Source organism: Thunnus albacares, chromosome 5 (assembly GCF_914725855.1).
Source record: "Thunnus albacares chromosome 5, fThuAlb1.1, whole genome shotgun sequence".
NCBI lineage: Eukaryota > Metazoa > Chordata > Actinopteri > Scombriformes > Scombridae > Thunnus > Thunnus albacares.
In genome coordinates, this window is record NC_058110.1 from 17,390,751 (window position 1) to 17,407,786 (window position 17,036).

At 40.3% G+C, this 17,036-nt stretch overlaps 1 protein-coding gene across 14 annotated transcripts in view; it reads left to right on the top strand.

Annotated features, from left to right (window-relative positions):
• Nucleotides 1–56: 56 nt before the first annotated feature.
• The window catches only part of huwe1 (HECT, UBA and WWE domain containing E3 ubiquitin protein ligase 1), a 44,397-nt gene continuing 27,417 nt past the window's right edge, over nt 57–17,036 (top strand). For 8 of the 14 annotated variants that reach the window (XM_044351089.1, XM_044351102.1, XM_044351095.1 and 5 more), the window contains exons 1-30: nt 57–151; nt 2,106–2,175; nt 6,210–6,259; nt 6,455–6,524; nt 8,182–8,280; nt 9,489–9,695; nt 9,833–9,985; nt 10,081–10,143; nt 10,306–10,383; nt 10,489–10,536; nt 10,628–10,796; nt 10,882–10,982; nt 11,130–11,280; nt 11,389–11,516; nt 11,633–11,773; nt 11,879–11,984; nt 12,169–12,276; nt 12,363–12,464; nt 13,088–13,168; nt 13,416–13,522; nt 13,771–13,948; nt 14,036–14,127; nt 14,214–14,434; nt 14,571–14,628; nt 14,754–14,930; nt 15,147–15,392; nt 15,975–16,108; nt 16,190–16,302; nt 16,390–16,572; nt 16,696–16,912. In XM_044351089.1, coding sequence (XP_044207024.1) covers nt 6,480–6,524; nt 8,182–8,280; nt 9,489–9,695; nt 9,833–9,985; nt 10,081–10,143; nt 10,306–10,383; nt 10,489–10,536; nt 10,628–10,796; nt 10,882–10,982; nt 11,130–11,280; nt 11,389–11,516; nt 11,633–11,773; nt 11,879–11,984; nt 12,169–12,276; nt 12,363–12,464; nt 13,088–13,168; nt 13,416–13,522; nt 13,771–13,948; nt 14,036–14,127; nt 14,214–14,434; nt 14,571–14,628; nt 14,754–14,930; nt 15,147–15,392; nt 15,975–16,108; nt 16,190–16,302; nt 16,390–16,572; nt 16,696–16,912 — 3,506 coding nt within the window. In that variant the 5' untranslated portion in view covers nt 57–151; nt 2,106–2,175; nt 6,210–6,259; nt 6,455–6,479. Of the gene's footprint in view, nt 152–2,105; nt 2,176–4,391; nt 4,719–4,797; nt 4,938–6,209; nt 6,260–6,454; nt 6,525–8,181; nt 8,281–9,488; nt 9,696–9,832; nt 9,986–10,080; nt 10,144–10,305; nt 10,384–10,488; nt 10,537–10,627; nt 10,797–10,881; nt 10,983–11,129; nt 11,281–11,388; nt 11,517–11,632; nt 11,774–11,878; nt 11,985–12,168; nt 12,277–12,362; nt 12,465–13,087; nt 13,169–13,415; nt 13,523–13,770; nt 13,949–14,035; nt 14,128–14,213; nt 14,435–14,570; nt 14,629–14,753; nt 14,931–15,146; nt 15,393–15,974; nt 16,109–16,189; nt 16,303–16,389; nt 16,573–16,695; nt 16,913–17,036 lie in introns of those variants that run through there. The other 6 variants (XM_044351096.1, XM_044351103.1, XM_044351094.1 and 3 more) reach the window with 5 other exon arrangements.

Sequence of the window (17,036 nt, forward strand, 5' to 3'; positions counted from 1 at the left end):
TAGATGAAAACGCACATGCATTGTTATGTTTTTTATAACAATTACAAGGGAGTGCCCCGGGTAAACGCAGCAGCAGGTATTCTCGCGAGATCCAAGCTGCCCTACCACTCGCTAGTGCAAGATGGAGAAGTAAATGTAACACGCATCCGAGGTAAGCAGAAAGACTTATTCCAGAGTATTGATATGGGTTTTAGTTAACTGTTACATACATGTGTCTTCCTTAACAACCACAATTGGTAATTCACACACATTACCGGGCTCCGAGACCACACAACTAGTGTCTTTTTAAGGGTAAAGTATGCCTCTTCTGCTGTGTAAACCGCCATTTTTAATGTAGCTGATGGAGCATTGTGCGGGGCGCTCGCTGCTAGCTAGTTAGCTCGCGCGAAACCCGCAAACATACACGCACACGCACACACACACAGTGGACATGAGTTGGTGTGTGTGTATGTGTGTGCCTGTGTGCCTCTACACAGCTACAAGTCAAACCAGTATCTTCAGTCAATGGTCGCTCACTTTACTTGGGAATGATGAGACAAATAACTGATGAGAGTTGACGTTAAAATGTGAATCAGACTGCAGATTTGACTTTTCGTAATCTGCTACCGTTAGCCGTTAAAGTAACTCCCTTTAGCCGTTAAAGTAACTGCCGTAGCCGTTAAAGTAACTGCCGTTAGCCTTAACTGCTAACGTTAGTGGATGTAGCTAACGTCACCTAACAAGCTTTTAACTTTGCTAACATTAGCGCTGCCATTGACTGGACGTTAGCCACCTATTCACGGCCACTGCTGTATTTTCTGATGGTCTGAGCAGTTCATAACGTCAATAAGTTAGCTAGTATTAATCTTAATGCTGCGTTGTTGTTGTTCTTTGATGGTAATTGTCCAGAGAAGTGTTGATAATTAAATACATTCAATTGTGTCAAATAAACTCATAACCTTCTAACCCATGTCACATTTACAAGTCTCTGAAAGTAAGTATTGTTGCTTCTTAGTCAAAACAGCCCCAACTATTTTAATGTAAACTAAGCAAAGTGAATATGTGGTACTTGTTTGCATCCCCTTCTTGTCAGTGCTGTGCAGTTTGTTAGAGCCTGTGTGTGTGTCTTTGGTCCTAGTCATCCTCTCAATCAGCGGCCATAGGACCAGTGGAGTTGTTGATAAGAATGCTGTATACTGCCTTGATTTATTCATTTATGCTGAAAATATATGAGCATGTACCCCAAATTTGGGCTTTTGATATTTGTCTTTGGGCCCCTCAGTTAGTTGTATGTAATCATATACATGTTGTGATTTTAATTATAATAATTTAAGTGCTTGACAATTAAGTGAAAGTGTCAGGATGCATGTTGCATCAAATGAAGCACTACTGACATTTGTGAGGTATTCATAAAAACATGTGGTGACATTTACAATTAATCTGATTGACCTAATCAAGGCATGTGTGGGCATAGCCACAAGCAAGTCTGAGTTGAGGAGGTTGGCTGCATGGCAGAAAAATCGGTTGAACTTCACAGTTTTGATTGGGAACGATGATATCATATTTTCAGTCCATACCTCTAATAAGAATGGATAACCACACCTCAAAGATACACATGCCCATGTGTCCAAACCAGATATCAAACAAGTTATGTCACTTTGTTTAAAGGATAATTTAATATTAAGTATAGAATAGCAAAGGGCTAACAGAGAGACAAGTATACATACTCAAAGTGGGACGTAAAAAGAAATCATGTAGACTCAAAGGCTAGAGCAATAGAGATGGGATTTTAAAGTGTCAATGGCAGGGGAAGCCCAACACATACAGTATTGTTTCAGGTTTTCATTTCAACATCAGGAAAAAGGGAAACCTTAAACAGTATGTGACTGATCACAAGATACAAAATGGTGCAGTTTTAACAGCAGTCTGATTCCCCAAATAACACACTGGAAAGCGTGATCACAGCATTTCTTAATCTAGTTGGGTATACTTGCTCTTTTTACCAGCTCTGTGTTGTATTAAATGTCAACCTGTCAGTTAGTGTTTTACAAATGATCAAGCTGCTTGAATTGTCTTATTCTGTCACATCTGATTGAATTGCGTTTTTTTTTTCTAAATCTTTTCAGATAGTTTGAGGAAACTGCAAAGCAAGCCACGGATAAAAATGGTGGAGCTATTGAACCAAAGCAGTTTCTGGTATGTACTGCTAAACCATTTCCTACATTAACTGAAACTGTTGTGGTGAAACACATGAATACAATAATTTTCCATCGTTATATGCTTGCAAGCCCATATCGTCCTACAAAATAAGTTCACATATACATGAGCCACACATAATAAACAATAACAACAAAAAGGGGGGGGGGGGGGGGGGGGGGGGGGGGTTCACTCAAAAGTCGTCAGATATTTTTGCCAGTGAAATGTAAACTAGCTTAAGTGCTCCACATTCAAATGAAAGATGGAATCGCTTCCCTAAATGGGCATTTCACCCTAAACAATGTACACTTATTTTCCTCTTCCCTGTAGACTTATCTATCCATCGAGATGGTTTTGGCGCGAATTACAGTAATTTGCATTTATCAACAATAGTTCACTTTAGCACAATAGGGCTCAGTGGCATGGTTTGTGCTTCTCATACCACCAGAAAATTACATTTGAAAAGGCACCAACTCTTAGAGCCTGACCACTATGATGTTTTTGAGGGTTGTATGTGATATCTGAGAGCAACAAAAAAAAAAAGATCTGAAAGTGAAATTCCTTTTTTTACACAAACACTTGTACATACATTTTTGGCAGTTATCCCAAAAAAAAACATATATGATTGATTAAAGGTTGTGACCAAATGCACTATAGAATAAGGAATTATATTGTACAGTTGAAAAATAATCTTGAATGGAAATCAAATCATCATAAATAAATATTTTAAAATTGAAAGTATGCGTCAAAATTTACATCAAGCATTTATGTACTGCAGTTTAGATTTGCACACCTGCCATTGTACTTATTGCACTATGTACTATTGTATTGAGTTTCATTGAGTTCCCACCCGTGTAAATGTAAATTTTGAATTTGCACACAAATGAAAATGAAAGAAAAATAATAAATAAAATAATTTTAGAAAATCTTTGAATATTGCCTAAAGAAGTCGTTGTAGAAAAAAAAGGTAGGTTTCAATTAAGATGGCATCTCTAAAAGGGACACAATATGTGTGGACAGGAAACATACTGTAAATTCGTTAGTGATTTTTTTTTTCTTTTTTTTTTTCTTTTTTTTTTAAAGTACCACTGAGTTGCATTGAATTGGGGTAAATTTAATTTCAAAATCTCCCATTCAAACCTGGGCAAATCACACCAAAATAATCTAATTAATAGATACTGTAGCACTGGGTAATAAGACAAGTGCAGTAAGTTTTCGTCTTGAGTGCTCTGCCAGCAGTGAAGAGGGCAGATTTGACATGATTACCACATACTTTGAGATATTATAAATGAGAGAGCAGCTTGCTTGACATTCCTGAACTTCCACTGCCCCAAAAAGTGAATACAGTGTTTCAGAAGCTTCAGTGAATCATATGATATACTGATGATTATGTCTCAGATTTGATGGAATTTAACAGCAATAGTAATGATGCTAATTGGTTACTAATTTAGAGCAATATGAGTGATATGGTCTACCAGATAAAACCGCTCCTTAAAATTGTAAACATGTAAAACATTGGGCTTGTGGGTTTTTTTTTTAGATTTATTAGGCTGGCATTAGGAGAATGAGTAACTTGACTACTTGATTAATGTTTCTTGGGGTAGTTATTATTAGTCTGGAACACAATGTGTGGCTAACCTAAAACACCAAAACAATGATCTACAATCTATTGAACTATCTGAAGAATTATAAACAGCAAAGTTCACCACTGCTATCACTAGTGAGCTTTATTGAGCCGGCAAAATAACAAGGATTCATTAATAGCTGGTTTTGCCATAACAAAATGTGCTCCAGTTCTGGTAAATGTGTTCTTATAATATGGGCTTCAGTTTTAATGCATGTATCAAATACTGTAGCTGTGATGACAAGTAAAATGTTAATGCATTATATTTTTGGTTCACTGTTCACAACCAGCTGCGTGTTTATTACTTGTGATGCACATTTAAAATGCATTCTCCCATGTTGATGCTGATGCTGATAAGAGTTTGTGAAAATAATATTAAGGCTCTTGTATATTCATCATTAGTGTTTCTGGACGTTTGCTGTGGATGTTGTCAGGTGAAGACATGTATTGATCTTAAATGTTAAGGACCGCATAAAATGTTAACGTGATGCGCTTCACAGAGGGCCAATTTCCCTATGTGAATCTGCACTGCATCGATAAACAGTGGCCACTCATTCCCAGCCTTAACGTTATTCACTTTTTGCACACTACCCAGAGTCATGATGACTGTGCCAACAGCTAGTGCCTCTGTGCTATGGATGCACGCGCGGATACTCTGAAAAATAATACAACGGACGGATGAACACACTTCTTTACCGAGCCGGTAGCCGGTAGTCAGTTTGCCTGAACGAAAACTGAAAACACAAGTCGCAGTGTCACGTTAGACCGTCCGACAATGATTCAGCGAGTTATTATGCGTTTCTGCCTGCTACCCAACTAACGGCAGCTAGCTTGCTAGCTAACGCGTGCTACGACCGTGTAGCTTGAGGAACCGGGGTAAGAATCCAAGCCTCGGCAAAGTAACGTTACCTGCTTCCAGGTAATTGACACACATCCGTGTTGTTGTCGCTGGTCACCGAGTGGTGTTTGCAGTTTCGTTTTTACTTAGAGCGGGGACGGGGCAGGAGTAGGGCTTCTTTTGCGGCCTGCGCAGCCCCGACCTAAATTAGTCAGGAGTCAGGTCAGGACAGCATGGTGGACCTGTGAGATGGGGATTGACAGCTGTGACACAAATGGCTAATACTGCTTGATTTCTTTGGTTAGCCATATTTTAGATGTTTGCCGTTGACTACACACACGACTTGCTTTGACTTGGCTGACTTTTATAACGTCTGGTGGTATTCTTATGCTTTGAGGTGTTTCAACAGAGGATCGCTTGCTAACGTTACCGGTAGCTCACTGTTAGCTGGTCAGAGGCTAACATCAACTCCGCAGCAAACGTTATCGATCGATTTTTCGGTCCGTTGAGCTTCCCAGTGTGTCTTGTTTTGTCAGACGTGTTCCTAGCCAGTCACCAAACAAACCAGACTCGTTTGCGACTAGTAACGGCAGTCTAACATGTGTATAGTGACTTGTTAACATTAGGTAAATAACGTTATGCTGTTAGCATGGGTGACGTTAGCATGTTAGCTGGGTAGCTATAACTTTAACCTGTCAGCGTCAAGTACTTATGCTGATGATGGTAAAGCATAGTGAGGTTGCGATTTATTTTTATTGAGATATCACTTAAATCCCAAGTACATGAAAGGTTGACCACATATTTTAGGCCCTGAAATAGAGCCTGACCGTCTTTAATTAGTTAACTCGATGTCGTATCTTTCTAGCTAGCCATTAGCTAATGCTCTGCCTCGGTCTGCTTTGTGATGAGCAGATATCGATAAATAACCTAAAAAAAATTAATATCGTTATCATCTTTCTTACCAAAGATTATTATGTGTTTCTTATTATCGACAAAAGAATTTTCGGGAAAATATTAATATCTGTTGCCCTTGCGTATTAGTTGAGTGTTTTGTCAAAATTCAAGATTGATAACTGATGGTCTGTATTTGTGTATGTGGATTTACAGTACATCATGTACACATTTCCATATATATTATCAGGATGCAGTGTTATTAACTGGATGCTATCCAATTCATTTACAGCTTTACTTAAAGCATTCTTTTGATTTCAGTAAACCATCCTTTCTGGGGATTGAGCATCTAATAACTTATTGTACAGTTCTTAAAAACTCAGACTCATGTCTGTCCATCATGGATTAGGGACCCCTCCTCTGTTGCTCTTCTCGATGTTTCTTCCATTTTTTTCCCCCTGTTTAAGGTTTTGTTTTTCGTTTTTTTAGGGAGTTTTTCTTTATTAAATCGAGGGTCTAAGGACAGAAGATGTTGTATTACTGTACTGATTGTAAAGCCCCTTGAGGCAAATTTGTGATATTGGGCTATACAAATAAAAATTTACTTGACTTGAGTTTGTATTATGACATGTGGGACACTGTTGCTAGTTTGATTTTTCTTTTTTTACCATCATTTTGCAGGTAACGTGACTGGAACATGCTGTTAAGTGGGTATTGCCAAATTATTTTCTGTAAGTACATTTCAAGCTGAGTATGAGTTATTAAGTCTGTAATTGAATGTTTCATTGGTTTGAGAGTGTTAAGATGTTTTAAAATGCAACAATTGATTTATTGACAAATGCTAAATCTTGCTAGCTCTCTATCATAACACACTGAAATTCAATATCAGGTGTAGTTTTCTGATAGATATGGAAATTTCTCAATAGGAGCGACAAATAGAGATTATCGACAATGAAGGTCGACAGAAGCAAGTTAAAGAAAACCCCTACGGAAGCTGTGAGTATGCTTAATAATTCCTTTGTGATCATTTCTTTCTTCATTGGTGCTAAATTTCCATACAGTTGGGATACCTGGACTGAGCTTAACCATGACTAAATGTGACCATAGTGGGGGCACAGCCCAAGTGATTTTCTATATAACAGGAAGGCTTCATAAAAGTCTCATTGCTTACTTTGATGTGTTGGATGCTTGAGGATTGGACAAATGGCAATACATGCCTGTCATGTAGAGATGCACTGATGAGATCATTTTCTTGACTGATTCTGATTTCTTTTTTTTTCTTTTTCTTTTTTTTTTTAAATCAGACTTGCTGATTCCAACTTTCTTTCTATGTTCATAATAAAACATTGTTCATATAAAACATGAACCCTAAACACAGTATTTGGTTTTCTAACTACATGATGCACATTTAAGTTCATTGAAGTCAACTCAAAGTAAAATACTGATAAAATATTTGTCAGTGGTGCAGATACTTTCCCACAGTACTTTCCCACCCTAAGTTTCACCTGTAATATTTTGTATTTTCCTAAATATTATCTTTTTTTAGTGTAATCAAAAAGCGCTTTACTTATATAGCAAATATTGCAATTGATTCTCGTGCCATTTTAATAGTGTTGTTTCACTCTGCTCTACTTATTTGGTCATCATATCTAGATTAATAATTATCAGCTGTATTAATTCAGATTTACTATTTTATATTTGTCCCTGCAGATTGAATCACACAGGATTCATGTCAGTGTGTCAGATAATGAGAAAGAGGTTAAGTCTCTGCTGCAGTTCATATCGTTTAGTTTAAATGTGTGTGTGTGTGGCTGTGATGTCACTGTCTGTGCTGCTGTGTACAGGATGTAACCATCGTGTGACTATGTGCGGCACGTGTGTAAATTTGACTGGCAAAAAATCAGATGAGGCTGATCGGGCTGGTCACGGCTGATCAGCTGAAAACCAGCTGTTTTTGATTGTTGACCATTCGATCAGTGCATCTCTACTGTCATGTGCAACTCTTTATCTAACCATTTTAATGTGACAGCTTCTTTTACCATTTCTCTCATGCAAAATATGTTGACCAAAGGATCGATGAAAATCAAAAGTAGGAAGTTTCTAACCTTGGTGACATTGGGATATACTTCCTGTGGTGCTTCACAACAAATGTCTTAGTAATGGTAGCTTTTAACTAGCAGCAGGACATTTTCCAGCTTGCATAGCAGTAACATTACTGAGATTATATTAAAGGAGAAAACTATAGGACTTCTATTTGTTAGAAGAGTAGGAACTTAAAAGTTGAATCAGTTTCCAAACCACAGAAGCTGTTACTTATTGAAGGACTAAAAGCTGAATGTTCTTTAACTCTAGTCACCTGTATCACAGCAAATGTTGAGCCAATCAACAAACAAGCTAATGTTATTGTAGTGACACATCTCTGGTGAGGGTGGAGACTGTCATGGTTTGGCCCTTGTCCCAAGCAGGACGAAAATATTGCAGGTCAGCATAGTTATCCCCTGCTGTGAGTTCACAGTGGAAATGCCAATTCTAATGACTTGGCATGTCGTGTTGTTAAAGTATGTTTTACTCTGCCGGTAGAAAAGAGGCATAGGTGGTCCATGTGCTCTGCTTGGTTGTCTTTAACCCTGTTGTGCTTCTTCTGAACCCACAGCCTGCTGACTGCAGGATACTTATAGAGAAGCTCAAGGCATGCAGTGATGAGCAACTACTGGTTGAACTGCAACACATCAAGACCTGGAATATTGGCAAGGTAAGCCCTTAAGAAAAGATGGAGGAAGAGGCACCTCCTTCAGTCTTCCCTCAGTCTTTTCTTTTGGAACTGACAGGGTTCCCGCTGGTCATGGTTTGTTTGGAATATAATGGAAATAAGAGGTGTGTTCCAGGAATTTGACAGGCACTGGGGGGCATCTTGACTACATCTACACCAAGCTTTAATAAATTTTTAAAACACAGTTTTCATGGACACCTGCCTGTATAGAAATGCAAAAAAAGGTTAATGACTGTTGCTGTGTGATTGGCTATATTCACATTTACATTAAGTAATCACAGGGAAAGTTAGAGACGCTTGAATTTTTAACTTAACTGTCACACAGTCCACTGACTGGACATGTTACTCATTATTCTGCTGAGTCTCAGCCCATTAAACTTACGTTCAGTCGCCTCCTGCTCAGTATAGCAGAATTTACACTTAAGTTCTCATTTGAATGTTTTTCTGTTCCTGTTTTCAGACAACAGAATGAGTATGAAATGGTGATTAAGTGGTGGCTCTTATATTCTACCAGCAGTCATTCTCAAACTGCTGCAGCTGGAGCTGATAAAATCGTGATTTTAATATTGCAACGTTGTCTGACCAAATTAACATAAATACAGATTTATGATAACAGCTATGCTGTGTAATTTGTGATCTCTCCTTTCATCAGCATCTCTCCATGTCAATTAACAGTCAGAGGCTACATAAAGTTCTTAACTTTACTGCTACATGGCCCCGTCCCTGACTGAGCAGCCTTTTGTCACCCTTTAGCAAATGCTCAGTTTCCCTTGTACGTACTAAAACGCCAAACAGGTGTTTAAGATGTACTCATGCCAGAGACCTTGGAGAAGCTTAATTTTTGGATGAGGAAAAATCCATCTTTAGTGTGGATGAAGGGCTGAAATTGAGAGAAAGGAAAAAAAGGTGTGTTTTGTTAATTTGTACTCAACCAGCTTAATGTTGATGTAGTGGAGGACTATTCCCCCATCAGGATTCCCTTAGCTATCATTATCTATATTGTGAAAAGTCATGCCATTTTACATTAGGTTTACTGGGAAATCTGTCATGTGCTTGGTTTGGACTTGCTGTCATCCATCCCAAAATCCTCATATTCAGAAGGCATTACCCCTATATTTTCAAGGTAAACAAAAGAGTTTAGGATAATCAACCTTTACTATATCACTATATTTTTGTTTGTCCCCCAACAGTGTGAGCTGTACCACTGGGTGGATCTGCTGGACCGCTTTGATGGCATTCTGTGTGATGCTGGCCAGACAGTGGAGAATATGTCATGGCTCCTGGTGTGTGACCGTCCTGACAACGGACAGCTCAAAGCCCTGCTTTTGGCAGTGCTCAACTTCACAGCTCTGCTCATTGAGTATAGCTTCTCCAGGCACCTGTACAGCTCCATAGAGGTAAGCTTTAACCGAGAATAGTCTCGACCACTACCCTGTCTCTGTTTTGCTGGATCATGCACCTGCACTTGGAAAAAAAGTAAAGCAGCTCACTAACTTTTACTCTCTTTTATCTTCCATTCCCACCCTCTTTGCAGCACTTAACCACCTTGTTAGCGTCATGTGACATGCAGGTGGTCCTGTCTGTGCTGAACCTGCTCTATGTGTTCAGCAAGCGCTCCAACTACATCACAAGACTGGGATCTGACAAAAGGACGCCTCTACTGGCCCGTTTGCAACACCTGGCTGAGGTCTAGTGAATGCTATTGTTTTCCTATTGCCATGATTCCAGCTGTCCCTCAAGAGAAAGAGCTGTATTGTTTAGTCTTTTTGTTCCCTTCTGTAGAGCTGGGGAGGAAAGGAGAATGGCTTTGGTCTGGCTGAGTGCTGCAGGGATCTGCTTATGACGGTGAGAATTTGTCTTGGGTTATATTCAATAACTGTAAACTGCCTAAAGCTATGAAACAGTAAGTTTTATGTTTTAAAATTAAGCTGTCAAATGAAACTAATGAAGCACTATTTTAACTTTTTTTTCCCCTTACAATGCTGCCCCCTATTGGTACATGTGCAGAAGTACCCTCCCAGTGCCACCACTCTGCACTTCGAGTTTTACGCTGAACCAGGCCCTGAGGTCAAAGTAGAGAGGAAGGTAAAGACCACAACATTTATTTGTGCAATTGTTATGTGATTAATATTTTTGCAATATCATGTTAATGGCTCAATATCTTTCTAACACTCTTATTTCTTTTGACAGACGAGCAGTAACACACTACACTATATTCACATCGAGCAGCTTGACAAGGTAAAGTCAGATTGTTAGAGTTGTGTCATTAATAGTGGAGTAATAACACCTGGAGTTCTTCAACTTACACAAGATTCTCTGTGTCTCTCAGATTTCAGAAAGCCCATCTGAAATCATGGAGTCACTGACAGTGATGTACAACATCCCTAAAGACAAGCAGACCCTGCTGTTCACGCATATTCGACTGGCCCATGGTTTCTCAAATCACAAGAAGAGGCTGCAGGCTGTGCAGGCCCGACTTCACGCTATCTCTATACTGGGTGAGTAGAAGCTGTCTTCTTGAGATAAAGTGACAAAGGGTTTTGCTCGAAGTTTTAAGTGCTGACTTTTTCTATTTCTTTGCAGTGTATTCAAATGCACTCCAAGAGTCAGCCAACAGTATTCTGTATAATGGCTTGATAGAGGAGCTGGTGGATGTATTACAGATTACAGACAAACAGCTTGTGGTAAGAGAATGGTTTTCTTTTTCTGCTTAATCATTTTGTCATTACACTTCCTGTCTGTGCCACACTAGCAGTAGCAGTGATTGTGTGAAATGACATGAGATATATTTCCTTGTCCCTTTTTCATTTTCTGTTTTCTTTGCTCATCAGGATATCAAGGCAGCATCTTTGCGCACTTTAACTTCGATTGTCCATCTGGAGAGGACACCCAAACTTTCCAACATCATCGACTGCACCGGCACTGCCTCATACCATGGCTTCTTGCCTGTGTTGGTGCGCAACTGTATACAAGCAATGATTGGTGAGAATGCAGCCAAAACTGAACACTACACAGTAGTGTGTGACACACAAGAAAACAGGACCATTAAAATGGAAGCTTGTTTTTTGACTTCTGATTTCTATTTCCTAGATCCTCTAATGGAACCCTACCCACACCAGTTTGCCACTGCACTCTTCTCCTTCCTCTACCACTTGGCTAGCTATGATGCTGGAGGGGAAGCCCTTGTCTCCTGTGGGATGATGGAAGCCCTCCTGAAGGTATATCCTGATTCCAATAGATAATTTACCAATTGTAGTTGTTTTGGGTTTGTTTTTTGTTTTTTTTTTTTCAAAACATCCAAGTCTTCCCTTTCTTTTTGTTTTTTACTTTGTAGGTGATAAAATTCCTGGGTGATGAGCAGGACCAGATCACTTTTGTGACACGAGCAGTGCGGGTCGTGGACCTCATCACCAACCTTGACATGGCTGCCTTTCAGTCCCACAGCGGCCTTTCCATTTTCATCTGCAGGCTAGAGGTTAGTTATGCACTTCTTCATGTTTCTGTTCCTGGCAATCAGCTACAGAGTCACTGAAACCTCTGGACTCACTCACTCTTCTCTACATTACCTTTTTCTATGTAGCATGAGGTGGACCTGTCAAGGAAAGAGTGCCCTTTTGTCATCAAGCCAAAGATCCAGAGGCCTAGTGCAGCTGTGGAGTCTGAGGACATGGACACAGACATGGAGAGTAAGTCACTATTTCTCAGACATATGGAATGTTCTCACCTTCAGAATTCAATACCTATAAGTTGACACTATAATTTAACTTGCAAGCAATTTGTCAGTATTGCCAAGTTATAGTAATAAAGTTATATATAAGAATCCACCCACTATTCAGTTGATTTGCTAACATTATGTACAAACTCAAACAGTGTCAGAAGTTGCCATGGAAAGCAGCCCTGGACCATCAACATCCTCTGGTTCCAGACCGGAGGTGGACCACCGAGCACAGAGCAACACTGCTAACACGCCTCGTGCAGGTACACACAGACACGCACACCACTTTTGTCACTATTGTACTCATATTGTATGATCATATCATCAATAATACACTTTGTCTCTAAAGGTATGCAGTGTATCCCCCAGAGGGCAGCTCTGTTAAAGTCGATGCTAAATTTCTTGAAGAAAGCCATCCAGGATCCTGCCTTTTCTGATGGTATCCGCCATGGTGAGTCATTGGGATCCTCTTACTTAATCTATAGATGAACTTGAGATCAAGGATCTTACTAACCTTTTTTATACATGTTCATGTTGGCTTAAAGGGAAACTTCGGTATTTTTTGACCTGGACTCTGTTTTCCCTTCTTTTTGTGGCTAAGTGACTAATGGGGACAACAATTTTTGAAATTGTTCCAGTATTGAGTGAGAGCGCTTCAGCCGGCAGCCACGAAATGGGCGGCAATGTAATCCAATGGGGCAATAGCGCCTGTCAAAGTACATCCACTAAAAGTGCTTGTTTTTGCTACTGACAGGCTCAGATAGTTTTTTTAAGGTTCTGATAACATTATGGAAAGAACCATACAGAGAAATAAAACATTCTTTTTTACCTTTCAATTGATCCGGTCTGTTTGTAATTGTGTCTAACTAAAGTCTCGCTCAAGGAGAAGTGTTGTCCTGAAATCTCTCCAGTTACGTTGTTGTCAAAATCAATACGGCTCTTGCTCAATACTGGACAAATTTCAAAAAATACGGTCCAGGTTGAAAAATACCCAAGTTTCCCTTCAAGATCTATACATTTCATAATGTAAATGTTGACTGTCTGTGTGTATGTGCACCCTCTTTTCCTCACAAGTAATGGACGGGTCCTTGCCTACCTCACTCAAGCACATCATCAGTAATGCAGAATATTATGGCCCTTCACTGTTCCTCTTAGGTAAGTTCACACTGGCTTTTCAGAAAAGCCCTTCAAGTACTCTTCTGCCTGAGAAGTGATCTCACTTTAAGAAATGCTAAGTTTATATTTTAGTCAGCTGTGTATCAACTGGAAAGTAGAATTGAATGTGTTTACATTTCACTGTCTGCTTTATTAATGTTATTTAAAATTTGTGACCAGTGTTTTGAATTATGATTTCCTTTTTTCTCTTCCCTGGCTCTTGTCTCTCTCTCTTTTGGGTTTGTAGCCACAGAGGTTGTGACGGTGTTTGTGTTCCAGGAGCCATCCCTGCTTTCCTCCCTGCAGGATAATGGTCTCACTGATGTCATGCTGCATGCCCTTCTCATCAAAGACGTGAGTTTCCAACAATTCACTTTTTGTGCTGCTTTTTTTTTTTTTTTTCCTGGTCTTTGACAGTTCAATATTGTCTCACTGTCTCTCATGGTCAACAAACATGTACTGAATTTCATATATTAAATGAAGTATTTCAGCTGTCCAGACAGAAGAATCTATAGATTATCTTTGTGCTGAGCTCTTCATTTGCTTTAGATATATTGTTTGTTTCTTTTACTGCATATTTTCTCATTGTCTCTCTTTTCTAGGTTCCTGCTACTCGTGAGGTGTTGGGATCTCTGCCCAATGTGTTCAGTGCCCTGTGCCTGAATGCAAGAGGGCTGCACTCCTTCGTTCAGTGCCAGCCCTTTGAGCGCCTCTTCAAAGTGCTTTTGTCCCCTGACTACCTGCCCGCCATGCGACGGCGACGCAGCTCCGACCCATTGGGTGAGTTGGACTGTACGTACTGTGTTATTTAGAGCTTCCCATGTAGAGCCGATTTGAGTGGATGATATGTTCTGTGTATGGCTTCAGGTGACACTGCATCCAACTTGGGCAGTGCTGTGGACGAGCTCATGAGGCACCAACCCACTTTGAAGACTGATGCTACTACTGCCATTATTAAAGTATGTATCTTTTTTTATTCATAAGTTCTCTTTCAGGTGTCACCAAACAATTTGACAGGATATTTAAAGCTAAATTTGTGTTACAGTTGCTGGAGGAGATCTGCAACCTAGGTCGAGCCCCTGAGTACATCTGTCAGAAACCTTCTATCCAGAAAGCGGATGGCACTGTGGCTGTTCCACCAGCACGCTCCAGTCATGCTGCTGAAGAAGCTTCAAGTGAGGATGAAGAGGAAGAGGAGGCCCTCCATACATTCAGCCAGCAGCAGGGGGAACCAGAGAGCAACAGACAGTCAGTGCCACTTGAACTGTATGACGCTGAGTTCATAACAAAATAGAATAGAACAACAAGTCTTCACAGACTCTGATTTTTTTCAAGTCATTTCATTAAATTTAAAAGTTTTTAGATTGTAGTTGTGATTTTGATTACGTGTTATTTCTTGCAGGGTGGTGGGCACTGAGGAGCGGATACCCATTCCTCTAATGGATTACATTCTGAACGTGGTGATTATTGAGTCTTTACTGTTTCAGAATTGTTTTGAGTATGTTGTGAAATTTCCCATGCTATAAAGCAGTGCTCGACTCATATCGGAGTTCACTCATTGACTTGTGATGCACATGTTTTCCAGATGAAGTTTGTTGAATCCATACTGAGCAACAATACCACAGATGACCACTGTCAGGAGTTTGTCAACCAGAAGGGACTGCTGCCTCTGGTTTCTATTCTGGGCCTGCCCAACTTGCCCATAGACTTTCCCACCTCTGCTGCCTGCCAAGCTGTGGCTGGTGTCTGCAAGTCTATATTGGTGAGCACAAAAGAAACATCATTGTTGTAATTTTTTTTTATTTTACTGTTTGTATTTATTTATCAGTAACAGCACACAATAATTCATATGAATATGATGTTGACTTGCCAGATTTAGCCAAAAGACGCTATTTAAATCTGTAGTCCCTGGACAGTTTACAATCCCATTTGCTGAATTTAGACTGAAGCATATTTTCTGCTCAATTCTCCCCCTTAGACTCTCTCACATGAGCCTAAGGTACTCCAGGAGGGCTTGTGCCAACTTGACAGTATACTGACATCTCTGGAGCCACTGCATCGACCAATTGAGGTGCCTGGTGGATCTGTCCTTCTCAGAGAGCTGGCTAACGCAGGCCATGTCACCGACGCCACGTTGTCAGCCCGTGCCACACCACTGCTACATGCACTTACTGCAGCGCACGCCTACATCCTCATGTTTGTCCATACTTGCAGAGTAGGACAGGTAAATATGGATGTTAATGTTTTAACTCACATTTATATTTTTATTTGATCTTATTTGTTCTTTGTGATGGTTACTACAACCTTTTAATACAGTGCTGAAAAAAGAATTGACAACCCCTCACACTATTTTAAAAACATAGTCATTTGATTACACACAGTTGATCTCTGAACTTGAATGAAAAAAATGGCTTCATCAGTGATGGTTTAAGTGTGTCAGTACAGGGAGTGAGTACCTATACAGCCAATTATTTTGTGTTTTATGTTATGGTTTGTTTTTTGTTTTTTTTGATGTTTAAAAGGGCTTATTACAGCCGTTGTATAGCTGTGTTGTAAATGATAAAATGCAGAGGAGTGAATCATTTTTATAGGCACTAAATTCTACAGAATTGCCTCCACAACTTGTTTTGACAACAGGATTTAATCTATTATTCATATCCCTTGATTGTAATGTGTAGACGGTTGTGCTCAAATTACCAATAATTGTACTTGGTTTTGTAGCTGTAGATGGGGTTCTTCAAACTAACTTGTGATCATCTTAGAATGGTACAGCAGCATTGAACGTGTCTGTTCTTTTTCTGTGCAGAGTGAGATCAGGGCTATCTCCGTCAACCAGTGGGGCTCCCAGCTGGGCTTGAGTGTTCTCAACAAGCTCAGTCAGCTCTACTGCTCTCTGGTTTGGGAAAGCACCGTTCTGCTGTCCCTTTGCACACCCAACAGGTGAATCTCTTCTCCTGTACCCCATTTATTGTAACTGTGGTCAGTGGTAACCTTCTAACACTTCTTGCCTTTGACCAACAGTCTGCCTCCAGGCTGTGAGTTTGGCCAGGCTGACATGCAGAAACTGGTGCCCAAAGAGGAGAAGCCTTCTGGTAGCACTGCAACAACCGCAGCCTCTGGCTCCAGGAGAACTGGTAATATATCTATTAACAATGAAAACTGAACTAAAACGTCTGTGGAACACCCTCCAACAACTTAAGACTATCTGTACCTTTATCTAGCAGAGTCTGAGGCAGTGTCTGTTGATTCATCTGCTGGTGGACTGTTGGAAGGCATGGGTCTAGATGGGGACACCTTGGCTCCCATGGAGACGGACGAACCCACTGCAACAGACCCTAAGGCCAAGTCCAAACTTACCCCAGCTATGGCCACTCGCATAAAACAAATTAAACCGCTACTGTCTGGTAAGATAATTTCCATGACACAATTAAAGTTTTTATATCTGTTAATATTATGTCAATGTATTTTTTGTTTTTAAATTGCTGTTAATCATATCACCTCTCACTAACCTCCTTGTCTTTCTCCAGCTTCATCTCGACTAGGCAGGGCTCTGGCTGAGCTCTTTGGCCTGCTAGTGAAGCTGTGTGTGGGCTCCCCAGTACGCCAACGCCGCTCCCACCATGCCACAAGCACAGGCACTACTCCTACGCCTGCTGCCCGGGCCACTGCCTCTGCCCTCACCAAGCTCCTCACCAAAGGTCTGAGTTGGCAGCCCCCACCTTACACACCCACCCCTCGATTCAGGTAAGAGCAAACTTACCCCTGCCACCTTTTTCAACTGTTAATGTGTATTACATACAAAGGTGATGTGGAGTGTTTTTATGCCTCCGCACCAGTGACTACTGTGGCCGGAGGCATTATATTATGT